The sequence below is a fragment of the Ostrinia nubilalis genome, chromosome 16 (genome assembly GCF_963855985.1).
Source record: "Ostrinia nubilalis chromosome 16, ilOstNubi1.1, whole genome shotgun sequence".
Taxonomy (NCBI): Eukaryota; Metazoa; Arthropoda; class Insecta; order Lepidoptera; family Crambidae; genus Ostrinia; species Ostrinia nubilalis.
In genome coordinates, this window is record NC_087103.1 from 2,042,210 (window position 1) to 2,060,429 (window position 18,220).

The 18,220-nt window shown below is 39.9% G+C and overlaps 2 protein-coding genes across 2 annotated transcripts; one reads left to right on the forward strand and one right to left on the reverse strand.

The window, feature by feature from the left end:
* Positions 1–69: 69 nt before the first annotated feature.
* LOC135079507 (retinol dehydrogenase 11-like) lies at positions 70–966 on the reverse strand. Its single transcript, XM_063974164.1, has 2 exons — positions 501–966; positions 70–356 (listed from the first exon to the last, which is right to left on the reverse strand). Exons 1-2 carry the CDS (start codon positions 964–966, stop codon positions 70–72), a joined length of 753 nt encoding a protein of 250 aa, XP_063830234.1.
* Positions 967–2,194: 1,228 nt separating this feature from the next.
* On the forward strand, positions 2,195–17,103 carry LOC135079241 (chymotrypsin BII-like). Its single transcript, XM_063973835.1, has 8 exons — positions 2,195–2,284; positions 4,574–4,595; positions 5,231–5,378; positions 6,558–6,730; positions 9,523–9,618; positions 10,088–10,173; positions 10,736–10,808; positions 16,780–17,103. Exons 1-8 carry the CDS (start codon positions 2,237–2,239, stop codon positions 17,025–17,027), a joined length of 894 nt encoding a protein of 297 aa, XP_063829905.1. The 5' UTR covers positions 2,195–2,236; the 3' UTR covers positions 17,028–17,103.
* Positions 17,104–18,220: the final 1,117 nt, after the last annotated feature.

Below are 18,220 nucleotides of genomic sequence, written 5' to 3' on the forward strand. Positions count from 1 at the left end.
AAGTAATTAATTTTGATTTGTTTATAGGCAGCACAATATTCAGTTTAAAGAAAACCTGGTAAGATTACGTTATTCCGTACCGATCTTCTCGAATCTTTTAGTTCTGTCTTCGATCAAGGACAAAGTGTCAGTCCAGACCTGTTCAGCCAGTTCATCAGTGACTGTATGGTGCGGAGTGGTAACTTCGCAATCATCGAAGTACAGGCCCGACACGCTCGCCAGAGAGGGCGCGCAGGCCAGGTGCACCGACGTTTGCGCGCATTCCACCACCGTCTTACATATGCGGTCCATGATGAAATACAGTATCTTCTTAGGACAATCCGGGATTTTCTCAAATATGTCTGACTTTCCCATTCCTGGATGCAGAGAATTTACTGTGACGCCTTCCGGAAGGCGCTTCGCCATAGCCTTAGCGGATAATAAATTGCACAGTTTGCTATTGGCATATTATTATCTTGTCCAGAAGTTAAGACGTCGTTTTCCAAGCAGTAAGTCGTCACGTTGGAACTTATGGGTTTCATGGGCAATCGAAGTTACAATTATGATGCGGCTAGGTTTGGAAGCAACTATCTTGGGCATCAGCAGGTTAGTGAGATAAATGTGAGCGACGTGGTTGACCTGCATCACGTTTTCGATTCCGTCTTCGCTGTGGCGTTGCTCGGCCTCGGTGAAGCCGGCGTTGTTGATCAGAACGTCTAAGCGGTCGAATGATTTGTCAAAATCCTCGGCAAATTTCTTCACGCTGGCTAGCCTTCCAAGATCTAAATGTTTGTAGAAGATGTTGGGGTTTCCCGTGACTTCGGTGATCTTTTCCGCGGCAGCCTTTGACTTGGCGTCGTTGCGGCTGGCGATCACGACGGTGGCTCCACGCTTGGCCAGTATTTTCGCAGTTTCGAACCCTATGCCCGCGTTACCACCAGTAATTACAACGATTTTACCTTCCAGATTCACTTTGCACGAACACATTTTTTTTGTTACTTCTACCCATATTTTAATTCCAACTAGCCCTAATAAAATAAGACCGGTTAACATTAACAACATAAACCCCACGTATACGATCATTGTGCGAGTCTGGTTAGATTAGAATGCACGGTTTTACAATGGTTCAATAGGTTAAATCACAATACAAGTAGGTACCTAATATTATACTTTACGTTTTTATGACGTGATATCTAAGTAGGTTGAAAATGTAACAAGAATATAAATATGTTTCAGGAATATTAAACATTACCTACACTTTTGTCTTCAAAAATTGTAATAAATTAAATATTATTATTTTTTATGTTTTTTTGTCCACAACGAGGAAGCTCTTGGCCTGTATCTCACCTGATGGTAAATGATGATTCAATCAGGCCGAACGAGCTTCACCCGGAATCCTCAACCACGGAGGAACTCTAACTGCCGGAACACAACAATGCTGTTAACATTGTTGTTATGACGACAGACTTAGGTAAGAATAGTGGTAGCTAGCCAGGCGAACTTAGAACAAGCAATGCACAATGTATGTATTAAAATAAATAACGGCCTAGGTACCACCGAAGAACAAACTTTTAACACGATAAAAAAGGTTAAATACGGAGCCTCAATAAAATTGCTGTTATATTTAATTTTTTACAGGATTTAGCTCCTCCTCGATTCCGAATCCTCGATTTTTATAATGGACGATGATGAACAAGATAAAAAGATAATTTATAAATCAAAAACAAGGGTGGCAGCGAAATGATATGCCCTTACAAGCATGTCAAGATAAATGCTGAGCGGGTCTATTGACATGCAGTGGCTTAGAAGTTAAAACCTAATTGTTTTTGTTCTTGTTGTATTGTTGTTTAAATGTACTGTGTCCTGCTACTAGGTGGTTCGACGATCTGGTAAAGGCCGCGGGAGGAACCTGGATGCGGGCGGCGCAGGACCGTTCATTATGGAAAGCCTTGGGGGAAGCCTTTGTCCAACAGTGGACGTCATTGGGCTGAAACGAGCGAACGAACTTACTGTGTCAACAAAGTTTTTCTGTCTATTTTCTATAATGCTGGATTTTCAATTTCAGGCATTATCTGTTTAAGAAGGAAATCGGATAACTCGGATTAATACATCGAATTAGGTTGAGTATTTTTTTAATTAATCTGCCGATAACAAAGATTATGACACTCTGACGTGGTGATAATGATAATAATATAATTACTTATGTTATAAGTTAATTAGTGAGTTTCAATTATTAGTGTGTCGTTGACTGTTAAACATGAAGGGCTTTGCTTTGGTCTTGTTGTGCGCGGTGGCTGCGTCCCAGGTAAGGGTCTTCCCATTGTTAATATGCAAATTCATAAAACTGAAATAATTTTAACGTCATTACTGATTTGTTTTTATCGTCACAGTGATTAGGTTAATCATCTAACAAAGAGACATACTGCGTCTTTACTTTAAAAAATTGCTTTAGGAAGTACCTACTCGTACTTGACCTGTACTACCTCATTTTTCTTCAAGAGATATCTTTACATGATGTTTAGCTCTATAAACTAGCACTATAGGAATTTTAATGAAAACGAGCTTGCATTTGACTCATAAAAATATGCTCGTAAAAAGTTATGTTATATGGACATACTTAGGTATTTGGTATTTCTTTAATCATATTTTAGATTTTAGTAGGTAATTTGATGCTTAACCCTCGTCTGGTTAACTTAATCGACCCAATGACTAGGTATTACTATTACCACAGCTATTACTTCCAAAGCACTAGTTCATAATTATTTTTTGATAATGTGAATGTTTGTGGTTTCTTTTTAGACGATACACATTTCAAACCAATTTTTTCTTATTCAGGAGTATCGCAATGATTTACCCGCTTTTTGTTTCCTACGGGATGGTATATGTACGTGAGAATCGAACGCAGGACCATAGGAGCATCTCAAGTCTATTGTCCACTCCAAGGGTTGCTAATTGCTATTAGTATCGCATTTCCTTAATTTTTATGGTATTAATAGTGAACTTTCTGAATCCTGGTAAATTAAGAATTCGATTATTAAACTAGCCTAACAAATATGGTAATCCATATTATCCATAAAATATTGTGCTCATAGAAGCGTTTAAAGATCCTGCTAGAGTGTACTTTGGTAACGCTTGGCTACTACAAACTCTATTAATCGGCCAGTGTGCTGTTTAATTGGTAACATTTTACTCTATTATTCAGTTAATGTTCAGCTCTTAGGGTGACAGTTACCTGTAATAATGCTCAAATAATGTTGTTATAATGCTAAAGTGACAGTTGTTCACCTAATAGCTGATTAATTTGTGCCCAAATTAGAGTTAAATAAGCACTTACAGCGCCTCTAACTCTCTTATTCAAAAGGCTTGTACAGCTAAGGATTATATTGTGGACAGTAGTTCAGCTATTATACAGCATTTCTGTGCTACTTGGGCAATCAGATGTCATTCAGATTGAATGAAATTGATAGAATGAAATCTGATTGGTTATTCAAAACGTTTCTCCGCTCTTCTCCGCCTTTATAGAAAACGGGTCTAAGATTTTGTAATTTTAAACCGTTAATTGAAGTCTAAGTAAGTAAGTAATGCTAAGTACATAAGTAATTAAACTTATAAAAATATGTAAATACTTTATATCTATAGGCAAAGATTTAGCTTAGTCGATTAATTTGGGTTTTCCAAACACACTATCTTTATACTTGATGTCCCTTTCTTATCATAATTATAATGAGCCGTTAAACTGAAAATATTCCTAATTTATGTTATCTAATCTTAAAGCGGCCATGCATCATGTTAATCCTGCTTAATTCGAAGATAATAAAGTACATCATGACTATGAGTTTAGTTCGTAAGTATGTAGTTAAGTTTACTTTACCTAAACATTTTAGTTTTAAAACCTAAACATAGGGCCCGATTTCCAGCAAAGGTGAGAATATGTGATCGAATAACCAATCAGTGATTCTTTATGAGATCAAATCAGAAATGAGGTGATCCGTAAATGAACTACAGTCACTGACATAGCCCGACGGATTAGCAAGCTGAAGTGGCAATGGGCAGGGCACGCAGTTCGCAGAACTGACGGCCGATGGGGCAGCAAGGTTCTGGAGTGGAGGCCACGTACCGGAAAACACAGCGTGGGACGAAGACCTGATAAAGGTAGCAGGAAGGCGCTGGATGCAGGCCGCTACCAACCGTGTGATGTGGAAGTCATTGGGGAAGGCCTATGTTCAGCAGTGGACGCCCTGTCGCTGAAATGATGATGATGATGATGATGATGAACCGATCAGATTTAGTTATTTCCACATCACCACACCGCTCAGCTTTGGTTCGGAGATCCGAGTGGTCATTGAAACATCTCTTCACTTCTCCGCTTTAGTGGAAATCGGGCCTTACCCAACTGTAGGTGCTAAAGTGCAAATCTTACACGCGTCTTGTAAAGTTATGTATTATTATAATAAATTATGTCAAGAAGTTTAAAAAAATATTATAGAAATTGTTAAAAAATGTTATTTCTGATAGGCGGAACTAAGAGTAAGAACTTAATGTTACATGTCAAGATGATTTTACGCAAATTTTAACATATTTTTCTTATTTGCAGGCTCGCAGCACTGGCGTCGAAAGTAAGTATTAGGTATATGGCTAAGCAAATACTTAGGTAGGACCTGCTTTTTTAATTATTTAAAGAAAACCTTCATCCGAGATGTAGATATTGGGCCCGTGTAAAAGTAAATAAATACTCTATCTTGTTTTTGTTGTTTTTTGTTTTACCTAAATAAAAAATATATTTAAGCTAAGTAACTTGTGTTCTTCACCACAATAGTCGAGCGGCGGGGATCGAACCCGCGTTCCTCGGATCACGAGTCGGCCAGTTCTTTACTCCCTCACCGTTCGGCTATTGTCGCCTACCTATACCTTGATGGGTAGCATCACCTTTAAAGTGGCTCAAACGTATTAACACGATACCTAAAGTACTCTTAAAACAAGACAAGACAATCAGTTAGTTTGCGTTCCAGATCTTTAAGCTGAATAGACCCAAAAAATTTTCGAATTCTAAAAATCATTTCCAGTTTATGAGTTTACGTTCGGTGTACTCGCTAGCGAGTGCATCAAAAAAATCTATGAAGATTTTAGTTCTTGAAAATAGCCTTAAAAATTAAGTAATTTTTTTACGCATTCGCTAGCGAGCACACCTAACGTAAACTCATGGTAAGCCCACAGAAACTTCCACGACACTGACATATGTGCCTGCTTCCAGTCGGGCGTGAAGCCGCGTCCTTGGGCGAGAACCCTTGGCTGGTGCATTTGCGCCTGGCCGTGACCAACAGCGGCGGCCTCCTGAACTCCTGCATCGGCTCGCTCGTCGACCCTCGCTGGGTGCTCACCTCTGCCAGCTGCGTCAACAGGTAACTGCTCAACTCATCATCATCATCATCAACAGCCCTTTACAGTCCACTGCTGGACTATGAGCCCCCTCCACTATAGTGGAGGGTTTTGCCATAATCCCCACGCTTGGCAGGCGGGTTGGAGATCGCAGTTGAAAAGATTGATGTTTTTCAGAGAGCGCTGCTGCCCGTTCTTTGTTTGATGACTTTGAAGTTTGATGTGTAGTCCCTAAGTCGCCTCTTACGACATCCGCGGGAAGAGTACGAGTTGGTGACAAATGTATTCTACTCTGCCGTCACCACACGGCTTAACTGCTCAGCTAGAACTAATCTTGTATGACTTACTTGACAATTCTTGCCGATTTTCTTCGCCTCGTCTGCTACAGTGCGCCGCCAAGTTTGCTTGGGCGACCACGTTTGCGTTTTTCTTCGAGGTTCCAATCCAGAGCCTGCTTGGATGTATGACGTCACTCTTAGTTCTAACCCGTGGCTGGCGTACAAGCTGTCATCCCAACTCGACGGTCACCGGGAGCTCACTTCCTCCAGTTGATATAACAAGTAAGAACTGCCCAAAAAAGATTATTCTCCAGACAGTTTACTACCGAATCCGATAAAATGCAGATATTTGAAAACTAATTGGAGACATCGGATGACGGATATACGGAGTGCGTATAAATTATCGTCATCTACGATTAGGTACTCCAGAGGTGGAATTGTGTAAAGCAATCGTTATCATTTGACAGTTCATAACGTACGATTATTCTATCAAACGCTTTGTTTAACTGACTTTATCGTACGTTATTAACTGTCAACTGATTACGATTGCTTTACACAATTCCACCTCTGATTTTATTTTCACAGATTCACATCGTATTTGCGAAATTGCTCTAAAAATTTATGATTTTAAACTTTCGCGTTCCATTTCGACTAAAGTAAAAAAAAATAAGTTTTTTTTTAGAGACGAGACGTTTATTAATGAGTCATAATGTACTCATGGCTTGACGTTTCGGCTGCGATGCTGCAGCCGTGGTCACAAGCAGACTGGCGGCTCGCGGCGTCGTCCATTCGGGCGGGCTTGAAAATTTTCAACTACCTTCATATTGTCATTTAAACCACTAGTGATTAATAAACGTCGCGTTAAGACCCGTGTCTTTCTACTTTAGTTGCTCTAAAAATTACTTAGACCTCCTTCATTTCCAGTGTCAACTTCGTGTGGATCCGCTACGGCGCCGTCGACGTGTTCACGCCGGAGTTGGTGACGGAGGGAGGCGCCGCAGCCGGACACCTCGTGCAACGCCACCCTCAGTACGACCCTGTGACCGGCGCCAACGACATCGCTCTGATCAGAGTCAACAGATACGTGCTCAACCCTCGTAAGTTCTACTTGAGTTTCAGTCATCCTCATCTTTTCTTATTGCTAAGACCTTAGTAAGTGTAGCGCCACAGCAACGCCGCACCCGTGCACCGCCACCCTTAGTACGACCCTGTGACCGGCGCCAACGACATCGCTCTGATCAGGGTCAACAGATACGTGCTCAACCCTCGTAAGTTCTACTTCAGTCATCCTCATCTTTTCTTATTGCTAAGACCTTAGTAAGTGTAGCGCCACAGCAACGCCGCATCCGTGCTCCGCCACCCTCAGTACGACCCTGTGACCGGCGCCAACGACATCGCTCTGATCAGGATCAACAGATACGTGCCCAACCCTCGTAAGTACTACTACAGTCATCATTAACTTTTCTTATTGCTGAAACCTTAGTAAGTGTAGCGCCACAGCAACACTGCACCCGTGCACCGCCACCCTTAGTACGACCCTGTGACCGGCGCCAACGACATCGCTCTGATCAGGATCAACATACGTGCTCAACCCTCGTAAGTTCTACTACAGTCATCATTAACTTCTCTTATTTATTTATTTATTTATTTATTTAAGGATAGTACACAGCACAATATCAATCTGTAATATTTATTTATTTATTTATTTATTTATTTATTATTCATTATTGAGCAATTACATATTTGATCCAAATAGCGTCCTAAATCCTTTTTAGGTTTGTCTAGACACTATTGTTCTCTATACAAATAAAAACAAACGTTTTAGTATAAGCATTCACAACACTTTCAGATATACAAAATATTATTTTAGCGAGTGCAATAACAATGTTTTTTAGTACATTTTGTAGGCTATCCAATTATGACTATCCAACATTAAACATTTCTACATACCTTCTCGAGTGACAACCATTATGGATTTAAATATCCTACTGAAGGGAAGCTAAAACATTATGTAATTTAAACAATGATCCATCACACACTGCACCATGCATAGTGCATACCGCAAGTTTTTTATTTTTTTTTGTATCCTTAATGGCTGTATCGTGTCGTGCGCTGCCAATGTGCTTATTGCTAAGACCTTAGTAATTTAGTAGATTCTCTGCAGGTAGGTACGCATCTTCGTACAGCTTCGTTGAAATGGCGGATCACGACGATGAAATTACCTCAAAAGCCAGACATAATTAATGAAAATGTCACGAGTTTTGCAAATATGGACGCACTATTGGCAAACTATGGCCTTTCCGGCACAATTAAAACTTTTAGAGGCCTCCGGTCTATTAATTAAAAACTTTCTGCAGTTGACGCTTTTACGCTGGCGGATTTAAAACTAAAAGCGATTTATTGAATCCATTCCGAGTTGTAAACTAAAGCTGATCGATACGTTTAACTATTTACTTAACTAGGTAATAAAGACTTCTACATATTTGTGTATTTATGTAATAACTACAAATACAAATATTTTATTATGAAACACATGTTACATTGTCATTACAAATTAGCCTTTTCCATTTAAGTTTTAAAAAACTTGTCCTAGGATAAGGCCGCTCTTCACAATGTTTAAAATTTCTAACATGAGTAGGTAACTAATAATTTTACGTTTAACAATTCCACGAAACTCAGCAATATGTTATAAACAAAATTCTAACTAGCTTGCCGCCCGCGGCTTCGACCGTGAGGAATTTTGTCTTTCACAGAAAAACTTTATCGCGCGCGTCCCTGTTTCAAAAACCGGGATAAAAACTATCCTATGTCCTTTCTCGGGACTCAAACTAGGTATCTCTATGCAAAATTTCATCAAAATCGGTTAATTGGTTTAGGCGTAAAAGCAAGCCAGACAGATAGACAGAGTTACTTTCGCATTTATAATATTACTAGCTGACCCGGCGAACTTTGTTCCGCCTTAATGGCAATAAATAAGCAGACTTTTTTTTTTGTTTCGAACGGGATAAAAAGTATCCTATGTCCTTCTCCTGGCTCTAAACTACCTCCCTGACAATTTTCAGCTAAATCAGTTCAGCCGTTCTTGAGTTATAAGCGAAGTAACTAACACGACTTTCTTTTATATATATAGATAGCTGACCCGGCGAACTTTGTTCCGCCTTAATGGCAATAAATAAGCAGACTTTTTTTTTTGTTTCGAACGGGATAAAAAGTATCCTATGTCCTTCTCCTGGCTCTAAACTACCTCCCTGACAATTTTCAGCTAAATCAGTTCAGCCGTTCTTGAGTTATAAGCGAAGTAACTAACACGACTTTCTTTTATATATATAGATAGTATAGATAGATAGTATAGATTATGTACCTACGTAAATTGCAACAATTCGTAGTTTCTTATCAAAGAAAAATACGTGAATATGCTGCCGATGGTTTAACCAGCTTCTTTAGACAATCGGTATCGTTATCATATTATTATTATGATTATTTCGAGACTGTTCACAATCAGTTGTACCTTATAGATTTCTAATAGCAAGTTTAAAGAAATGCGAAGCGACCTACAGAGCATTTATTTTGCTCATTTAATTTGTAGGTACATAGCCAATTGTTAAGCTCTAAGACCTCCTAGCTAGAGCTTTCGCGATTGCTGAAGTGCTGCTATAAATATCTTTCTTTCGTTACTGTGTAGTTCGTTCATCCACAAGATGGACAGATGACCTTATAGAGTTGCAGGAAGCTGCTCGATGCAGGCAATTTCCAACCGAAATCATTGGAGGCTTTAGTAAATATGTTCAGCAGTATAATGTAACCTATGACTGGAATGATGATCTTGAATTAGTTGTTGCTGATCAAGCAGTTGAAGTTGATAGCTTTCTAACGTTTTCTTACTTTCCAGCCAGCGCAAACATCGCCGTTGTGGAGTTGGCTGCCGCTGATGCTGAAGTGCCCTCATCCGGCAAGGTCTGCACATACGGAGCTGATGCTGATGGCGGTATGTATTCTAATTTTGAATTCAATCAAATATTTTACAAAATATGTTACCTACTCGTATGAGTAATAAACTTACTAAGGCTGGGTTGCACCATCTTACTTTAACTTTGACAAACGTCAAAAATCTGTCAAGCTTCATACAAAATAAACCGGTTATCGTCAAAGTTACAGTCAAAGTTAGGTGGTGCGACTCAGCCTAAATCTGTCATAGATAGATTTTTGGTATTTAATCAAAACATGCGTTTCTTCTTGCTGATACATCAAATATCAGGTAAATTCAAAATTTCTGCTGACGTAACTGCTCCGTGTTGTATTTGATAGTCCTGGATGAATTGAGGGTTTTTATGAATACTTGTCAAAGCTCCAATAGAAAATTATGACGTCACTTGATCGCCAACTGAATTTAAATTGTGCAGATGTCATGGTTCTTCCTTTTCTGGTTGTTGATTACCTTTATTTGCTTGTGACAGCCGCTGGTGAGTTCCTGAGCTGCGTCGATGCTGACGTGAGCACCGACGATGACGGTGTCATCTCTGCCGATGCCGAGAGCACCATCGTGAGTATCATCTACAAAGTATACCTACAAAGCCTGTGCAGTGACTAGAATGCTAACCGGTCACTGCAAACTAAACAAACATAAATCAAACATGAACATGACCGAGGAAACTCTGTGCAGATTCTGCCATACAGAAGAAGAAACGGCCATGCATGTTCTTTGCTCATGCGGCCCGCTTATGAGCAAAAGAAGCATCCATCTCGGGCGACACATCATGCACCCGGATGAGATAGCAGATATCACGCTCCAAAGAATCTGGAAATGTAGACTCAACGGGACTAAGCAGTGAACCCTAAAGACAAGGGCTGCCACAATAGATCAAACCTGGTCGAGTTGGCGCAAGTAAAGGCCCAAAAACCAATAATAATAAAAATCATCTACCACTCTTAGGCTGAGTTGCACCATCTTACTTTAACTTCGAAAACGTCAAAAATCTGTCAAAGTCCATACAAAAAGCACATGTTATTGTTACGGTTAAAATAAGGTGGTGCAACTGAGCCTTAGCCATAACACCCTAGGCGTGGTGCTTTATAAAGTGACTAACGTAGAAATATGTTTCTAGTTCGATCTTGGATCCCCCCTGGTGAAAGACGGAATGCAGTACGGTATCCTGACCAGGGCTGGTGATAGCAGCAGTAAGTACATTCTACTACACTTTCTTGAATTCTGATTTTCCAAATAAGTGACTATTTTTGTTCTTATAGCAAATAATCGAATTTTCTGACCCGGTTGGGCCTCATCTACACCACCTACGCTTTGTATTACAGTCCCTAACAGGGCGTAGGGTTATCATTGGAGTTGACGCGAACGCGTCATCTCCACTTTGGCACGGCAAGCTCCGCTCGACTGATGTGGAGCGTCGCTCAGCCGTGGAAGACTTCATAGCTGAAATGAACTTAGTTATTCACAACACCCCTAATGCACCACCAACCTACAGTAGCCCAACGGGCGAGTCTCATATTGACGTCACGCTTTCTAGCGCAGACGTCCAGCTGGATAGGTGGCGTGTCCTCCCCGACGCGTCCTGTAGTGATCATCGCTTGATAGTGTACGAGTTTAAACCAATGTCGCGACAAGACACAGTTCATGAGTGCAACAACAACTATAGATATAAATGTCGTGGGGCCGACTGGGCTTTTTTCAGTACTCTTTTTGCGTCTCATGCCAAAGATTTTACTCGTGCCGACCTGAGCGCGACTGATAGTGCAGAAATTATGTCCGATACTTTTACGTATTGTGCAGATGTTGCGATTGGTCGCGCTCCAACTAGAGGTGTACGTAGATGTGATTGGTGGAATGAATCGCTGGTAGAAATTAGGAAAAAGTTTCGCCGGGCTCGCCGTAAGCTTAACACACTTCGAAAGGCAAATGTTACTGGGGATGCATATGAAAATGCTTTATGTTCTTTGAGGGTTGCCAGGTCCCATTATCGAGCTGCTGTAAATAGCCAAGGGCGTGTTACTGCGGAAAACAGTCGAGAGATTAGAAAAAGAGGGTCCGTGGTCTCCGATATATCATGAATTCAAAGCTAACCGTAAATTAGATATTGCTTATATTTCTAACATAAAAATTAACAACACTCATACGGTGGGTGTAGAGGAAACAACAGGTGCTCTTCTTAACGCGCTTATACCCGACGATAGTGTGTCTGACGATAACGATTATCATCGGGACGTCAGAAATGCTATTGCGGTGCTGCCTGAGTCGCCTGTGTCTTCTATTCCTAGCCTTGATGAGTTTTACGATATAGTAAATAGTTTACCCTTAAACAAAGCATCGGGCGAAGATAAAATATCAAATAAAATGATTAAAGCAGCGTGTAAAACAGCCGGAACGGATATTCTTAATGTTTTCACTCGTTGTATCTCGGAGGGCGTGTTTCCGAGTATATGGCGTCGCGGATTTATTAAAATTATACCAAAGGGAGGTGACAAACCGCCCGAAGATCCTAAATCGTACCGACCTATTACATTACTTCCCTCATTAGGTAAACTGTTAGAGCGATTAGTAGTGCCGCGTTTGCTACCGGGTGGTCCAATTTTTCACGAGCAGCAGTTTGGCTTCACCGCCGGGAAGTCTACTGCAGATGCAGTAATATCTGTTAGACAAAAAGTGACGTCCTCGGTGGCAAAGTACGTTGTAGGAATATTCCTCGATATTTCAGGTGCCTTCGACAATGCTTGGTGGCCGATCCTGCTCTTAAAACTGAAAGTTCGTGGATGCTATAGTAATATATATTCACTACTGCACTCGTACTTTTGTAACGGTACAACTAAATTAAAACTCGGCCATCATGCTGAATCAAAGGTGCTCACGCGCGGCTGTCCCCAAGGATCGGTCCTAGGGCCCTACCTTTGGAATTTGGGTTTCGATGATTTTCTAGCATTACCATTACCCGAAGGCTGTTCGTTAACCGGGTACGCTGATGACGGTCTCCTTTTAATAGAGGCTGACACTAGATCAAAGCTTGAAAATCTAGCGGATACATGCTTGAATTTAATATCTCAATGGGGAGACAGGAATCGTTTGCAGTTTGCCCCTCACAAAACTTATCAGCTTCTATTAAAAGGTAATCTTAAAGTTTTGCCTCGCATTAAATTCAATGAAATAACTGTTAAAAAACGGGAATCTGTTTGCTATCTCGGACTAATTTTAGAGAAAAACTTTAGTTTTGTCGAGCACATTAAACAGATCGGTGAAAAAGCTAAAAAGAACTTTTATGCCTTAAGTCACATTTCAACCTCGACGTGGGGTCTAACGTTTAAAATCCTCCGAGTAATATATGGGCATTTCTACTGTACGGTGTATTTTTTCTCAATTCGGTGCTAAAATTTATATTTAGTTTTTTAAGTAGTTTCAATACAAAAAAATAAATGTTACTCCATTCTGAATGTAAAAATAGCATTGTCACTAAATATTGTGAAGTGATTTATGAGAAATGTTAAGCATCGAATTGAGAGAGCACCGAATTGAGAAAATGAATCACGGAATTGAGAAATGAATCTCCAAATATAAAAATCGCTCCGCAATCTTAGAATTGATGACATTATGAAGAAATAACTAATGTATTTCAATAATTAATATAATAAATACTTAAAACGTTTTGATATCTGATTGCTGGTCTATTAGTTAGATGGTTCATTTTAGGTTTATGTGTCTGAAATACCAATGGAATAAAACAAAAATCCTAATCAATATGTTTAATTTTTTAATAAGGAACTATAATAAATTCTTAATTTTTATATATTATTTTAATTTTATTTAAATAAATACATAACACAGGGTCTCTTTGTTTATTTATTCTTAACCTTAAACATAAAACAAATATTGCAAAACCCAAGAGCTAGATTGACCTGACACTATACCGAAGATAATTATTATATCGGACGTCAGTTTGTACACTATTAAAATGGCACTCAAATAGCTGAAATACAACAAGGCACCAGGTGTTACGGCATTATAGCTGAGCTTCGCCGGTACTAAAGGCTCTACAGAAGCAGTTCAATTCCGTCATTCTCGAAGAAAAAACGCCTCCGGCATGACACAGAAGTGTGGTGATAGCATTATAGACTCATCTCACTTATGAGGCGTGTTTACAAGCTGTTTTCGAGAGTCCTTACGAATCATCTCGCTCGCAGACTCGACGACTTCCAGTCTTCCTAACAAGCTTGCGGCAGATTATGCAGAAGACCAAGGAGTCGCGATATCGGGGATGATATGGGAGTCATGGCCTCCGTAGAGCCTTTCAACAAGTGGGTCTCAAAATGAACATGGGCAAGACAAAAATCCTGTCAAATGTCCGTGTTGCACCCAGGTTCCTCCTCTGAAGGTTGGAGACTACACTCGAAGTTGTTGACAATTGTGTATACCTGGGACAAGAGTCCAGATAGTTATGTCCAACTTTGAGAAAGAGGTCTATCGCTGAATTCAACTCAGCTAAGCATCAATCGGGAAGCTTCGCTATTACGTCTGAAATACCGCAGAGTCTTAAGACAAAAGTCTTCTACCAGTGTGTGTTGCCAGTGATGGTGTATGGATGTGAAACTTGGTCGCTTACTATGAGCCTAATAAGAATCATAAATGTGAATATCAGCAAGAGAACCAAAGTGACCGGCATAGCCCGTAAAATTGCATAAATCAAGTAGCAGTAGGCGGGGCACATAGCTCGTACAGATAATGTCTGTTGGGACTGAAAAGTTGTCGAGTGGAAACCACGGACCAGTGAGCAGGCCCCCACTAGGTAGACCGACGATCTGGCGAAGGTCGAGGGAAGAACCTGGAAGAAATATTTTAATAAGATAGCAATAGCAGTGTATTTTTTTTTTCATGAAACCTCAAAAAAATAGTTTTATTGTCTTCTGTCCAATGACTGGTACGGTCCAATGATTGGTAGTTCACCCTATTATTATGCTTTATTGATTTCATTATTATTTTAAGTTACACAAACAATTTATAGCACAATAAAAGTATCTATTTTCATTTAATATCAATTCGGTGTACGTGTTTTCTCAATTCGATGCCCCACTATCCGCGGAATTGAGATCCACGGAATTGAGGAAAAATCACATTTCATCAAATTACTCGAAAATATTATAAATTACAGCGATTTCTACCAAACGTAATGGCAGATATCAGTTAAATACTTAATTAATTCAGCAGTAATCTCATTAAATACTTCATGAACATTATTAATATCGCACACCGGTTTGAGAAATGACCAGTGACCAAAAATTCTGAGTGATTTCAAACCTCTGAAAAATGCTCCTCAAAGCGACTGATCCCTCTTTTATAGTGCTTGACCACTCGAGTGCAACTGCTAGTTTATGGGAATCAGGCGTGGGTGTTCGTATTGTGCGTTGTTAGTGATATAGGAGCACAAAAGTAAAAATCACGGAATTGAGGCACACACGTCGGACAAAATTTAAATGTGTTATTGTATTAAAACCCAAGGACTTGCAATAAAGAAACTCATTTATATAGCTTTATTAACTATCCCTTGTTCTGTGAATGTGGGTTTCATAATGGGGAAGTTATTATTTCAAAAGTTATGAAGCAAAAACGAGTAAATTCTGGAAACCGGACACTCCATTTTAGGCCAAATTTCGCCCGTTTTTGAACTTTCGGATTTTTTCAAGGCGAGATGTAAAACCTGGCGGTCTTCTAAATATGCTCTCCATCAAGTCAAGAGTCCTATAAATACGTGTGATTTTTTTCAAGTCCGTACTTCAATTTTAAAGGTACTTTTTTCGCCCCAGTAGGTCGATCGGTCGTCCCCGTAGAAATGCCCATATTCGGCCACTTATTTAAGCTCCATTTGCTATGGTGCACCAGTTTGGGCTGACAGAGCTACTATAGGAGCCGCTCGACGGAAACTACTCCAAAGTCAACGCCTTGCATTGATTTTTCTTTGCAAAGCTTACAGAACTGTGAGCACGGAGGCTCTGCCAGTCCTGGCTGGTGTACTGCCGGTCGACTTAGAGGTACAAAAGCGTGCGGCTATGTACTTCGCATCAAGGGAAAATATAACCTCCGATTTCTTAAATAGCCGCGATCGTTCTAAAATAAGTCGATTATTTGATTCCCGAGAAGTCGTTGAAGAAGATTTACTTAATGAATGGCAAAAAAGATGGGATACGTCAGTCAAAGGACGTCACTTATATAAATTCTTCCCGAATGTACGCGAACGTCTAACTAGGCGATGGTTAGAAATCGACCATTGCTCGTCGCAGTTCCTCACGGGACATGGCAACTTTAAACATAAACTTCACGAATTCAAACTAGTTCCGTCTCCTTTTTGCGAGTGTTCCACTGATGATGTCAGTCATGAGCAGTCTGCCCATCATATCTTGTGGGAGTGTGATCTTTGGAAACATGAACGTGATATAATGCTTAATTCAATACAACATACATCTGTTTCCGCAATTTATTACACCGATCTTGTCGCGACAAGGAAAAATTTCCGTGCTTTTAAGCGATTTTGTGAAAAATATTATTGGCAGGTAGTTGCTAATTGCTCATAAGATAGGCCCCCTTAATTTAATTTATTGTCCGTGGTGCATAATCTTTTTCTTAAAGGTTTTAAACCTTTGTTTGTCACCTGTCATCCGCTTTGCAATGGAGGGAAGTCGAACCTTAATTTCGAACTCCTCCTATGTTCTTCTGATTAATTTCGTTGCGGGTCCAATGACAGTTTAACTTTCCCCCGGGACAAACTTGACCTTCATTGGTTGGGTTTTTGTGGCGGTCAAGCTGTAGATCCTGGCTACACAGGAGTTGCAGTGGTGGGAACGAGAGGTGGGAATAGTCCCGAAATAATCGAATTTTCTTTTTAACCATAGGAATTTAAAGAAATTTATGACACTATAAACTATACTCAATAATTTATTCATCATCATCATCATCTCAGCCATAGGACGTCCACTGCTGAACATAGGCTTCCGCCAATGATTTCCATGTTGCCCGGTTGGCAATTTATTATTGCATCCATAATTTTACAAAAGGTGGTATGGTAAGTTAGATACAATTATGAACCCTTCGGGGCACTGCATTATAGACAGTGCTAGTCTTTTTCACTGGTGCCGGATTTTTATTTGCATCTATTTGTAGGCTTCATCAACCCTGCCGCCTACCGCGACTGGATCGAGCAGACCGCTGAAATCCAGCTCCCTGGCGGTAACGACAGTGGAGACAGCGACGACAACGGTGATGACAGCGACGACAATGGCGATGACAGCGACGACAACGGTGATGACAGCGACGACAATGGTGATGACAGCGACGACAATGGTGATGACAGCAATGACAGCGACGACAGCGAAGACAGCGAGGGTCTTAAAATCAACTTCGTCAACTAAAGTCATCACCGATGGACACTTGATGTCTCTTACTACTAAATAAAACAATAAAGAAATAAAATGGTTTATTTTTTAAGCAGATTGTATATTCATTGAATTTAAAATGTATAATTCAGATTAAAATCAACAGCGCTTCGTTTAAGATAATAACCGCTTAAAATGCATGTTAATTTTCAGAAAATGCATTAACATATTGTGAAGAGCCATTATGTTGTTCAATTAAATTAATTTAACATTACTGATTTGTGTAAATAAATGCTCCGTAAATTAGAGAATCTTGTCATTAATTATTATTGAGTGGACTTCATTATATTCGTTGATTTCAGCACTTCTTAGGTAAGTACAGGATTTCCCCGTGATTTTGCTTGCATGTATTTGCACTGGTCTGTCTATAGTATGTCCCAGGAGGACCTCATCCCATGACACATGATTAGGTTTACCTAAGACTTAATGACATAATATAAGACATAAATATCTAATACCATTCTTGATAAAAAGTAGGTTTCCGATACAAACTTTTGTGTAGAGATTCATCAAAATTGGTTCAGCAGTATATGCATGAAAACTTAACAAACAGACAGTCGGATATAGTAGGATTAGTATCTATAGACCACTGCTTCTACCATAAGCAAGCTATGAGCTACCACAGGCCGTTTATTAAGTTCGATCAAGTCCAATCGTTTTGTAGAGCGAATTCGAGTCACTTTGTCGAACTATTACGTTGATTCATAGTAAATTTAATGTTCTAACTATTAATATTTGTTATCCTAACAGAAGACCAACCAAAATGTTGTAGAACTTCGACATCCGGCGTTCATAGAATTTGAGAATTTGGGTGTGTTGTGTAAGAAGTTAGGTAACTGTTTAGTGACCGAGTTAGCCGACTGAGTAGGCCAAGACACCGCAGACTTTAGCTAAATGGGCTCGGTTATGAATGTAAACTGTATAATGGCTGTCGAAATGGCTATTTACTTAATTTGTGGCCATGAGTCCTGTATGGAATTCCGTACTGAGCATGGTTTGAAGCGCGCACCGCTAGGTGACGCCACAGAAAGGCTGCGCGTGCTCAGTCTATACTGAATCTGAGGACAGGTAAAGTACTTACTTATTTGTTTGTTTTTACTCTCTACAGTCATATGAGAACTAGAGTGTGACGAACGATTCACTAAAAAGAAGTAGATTTTGGATTTGTA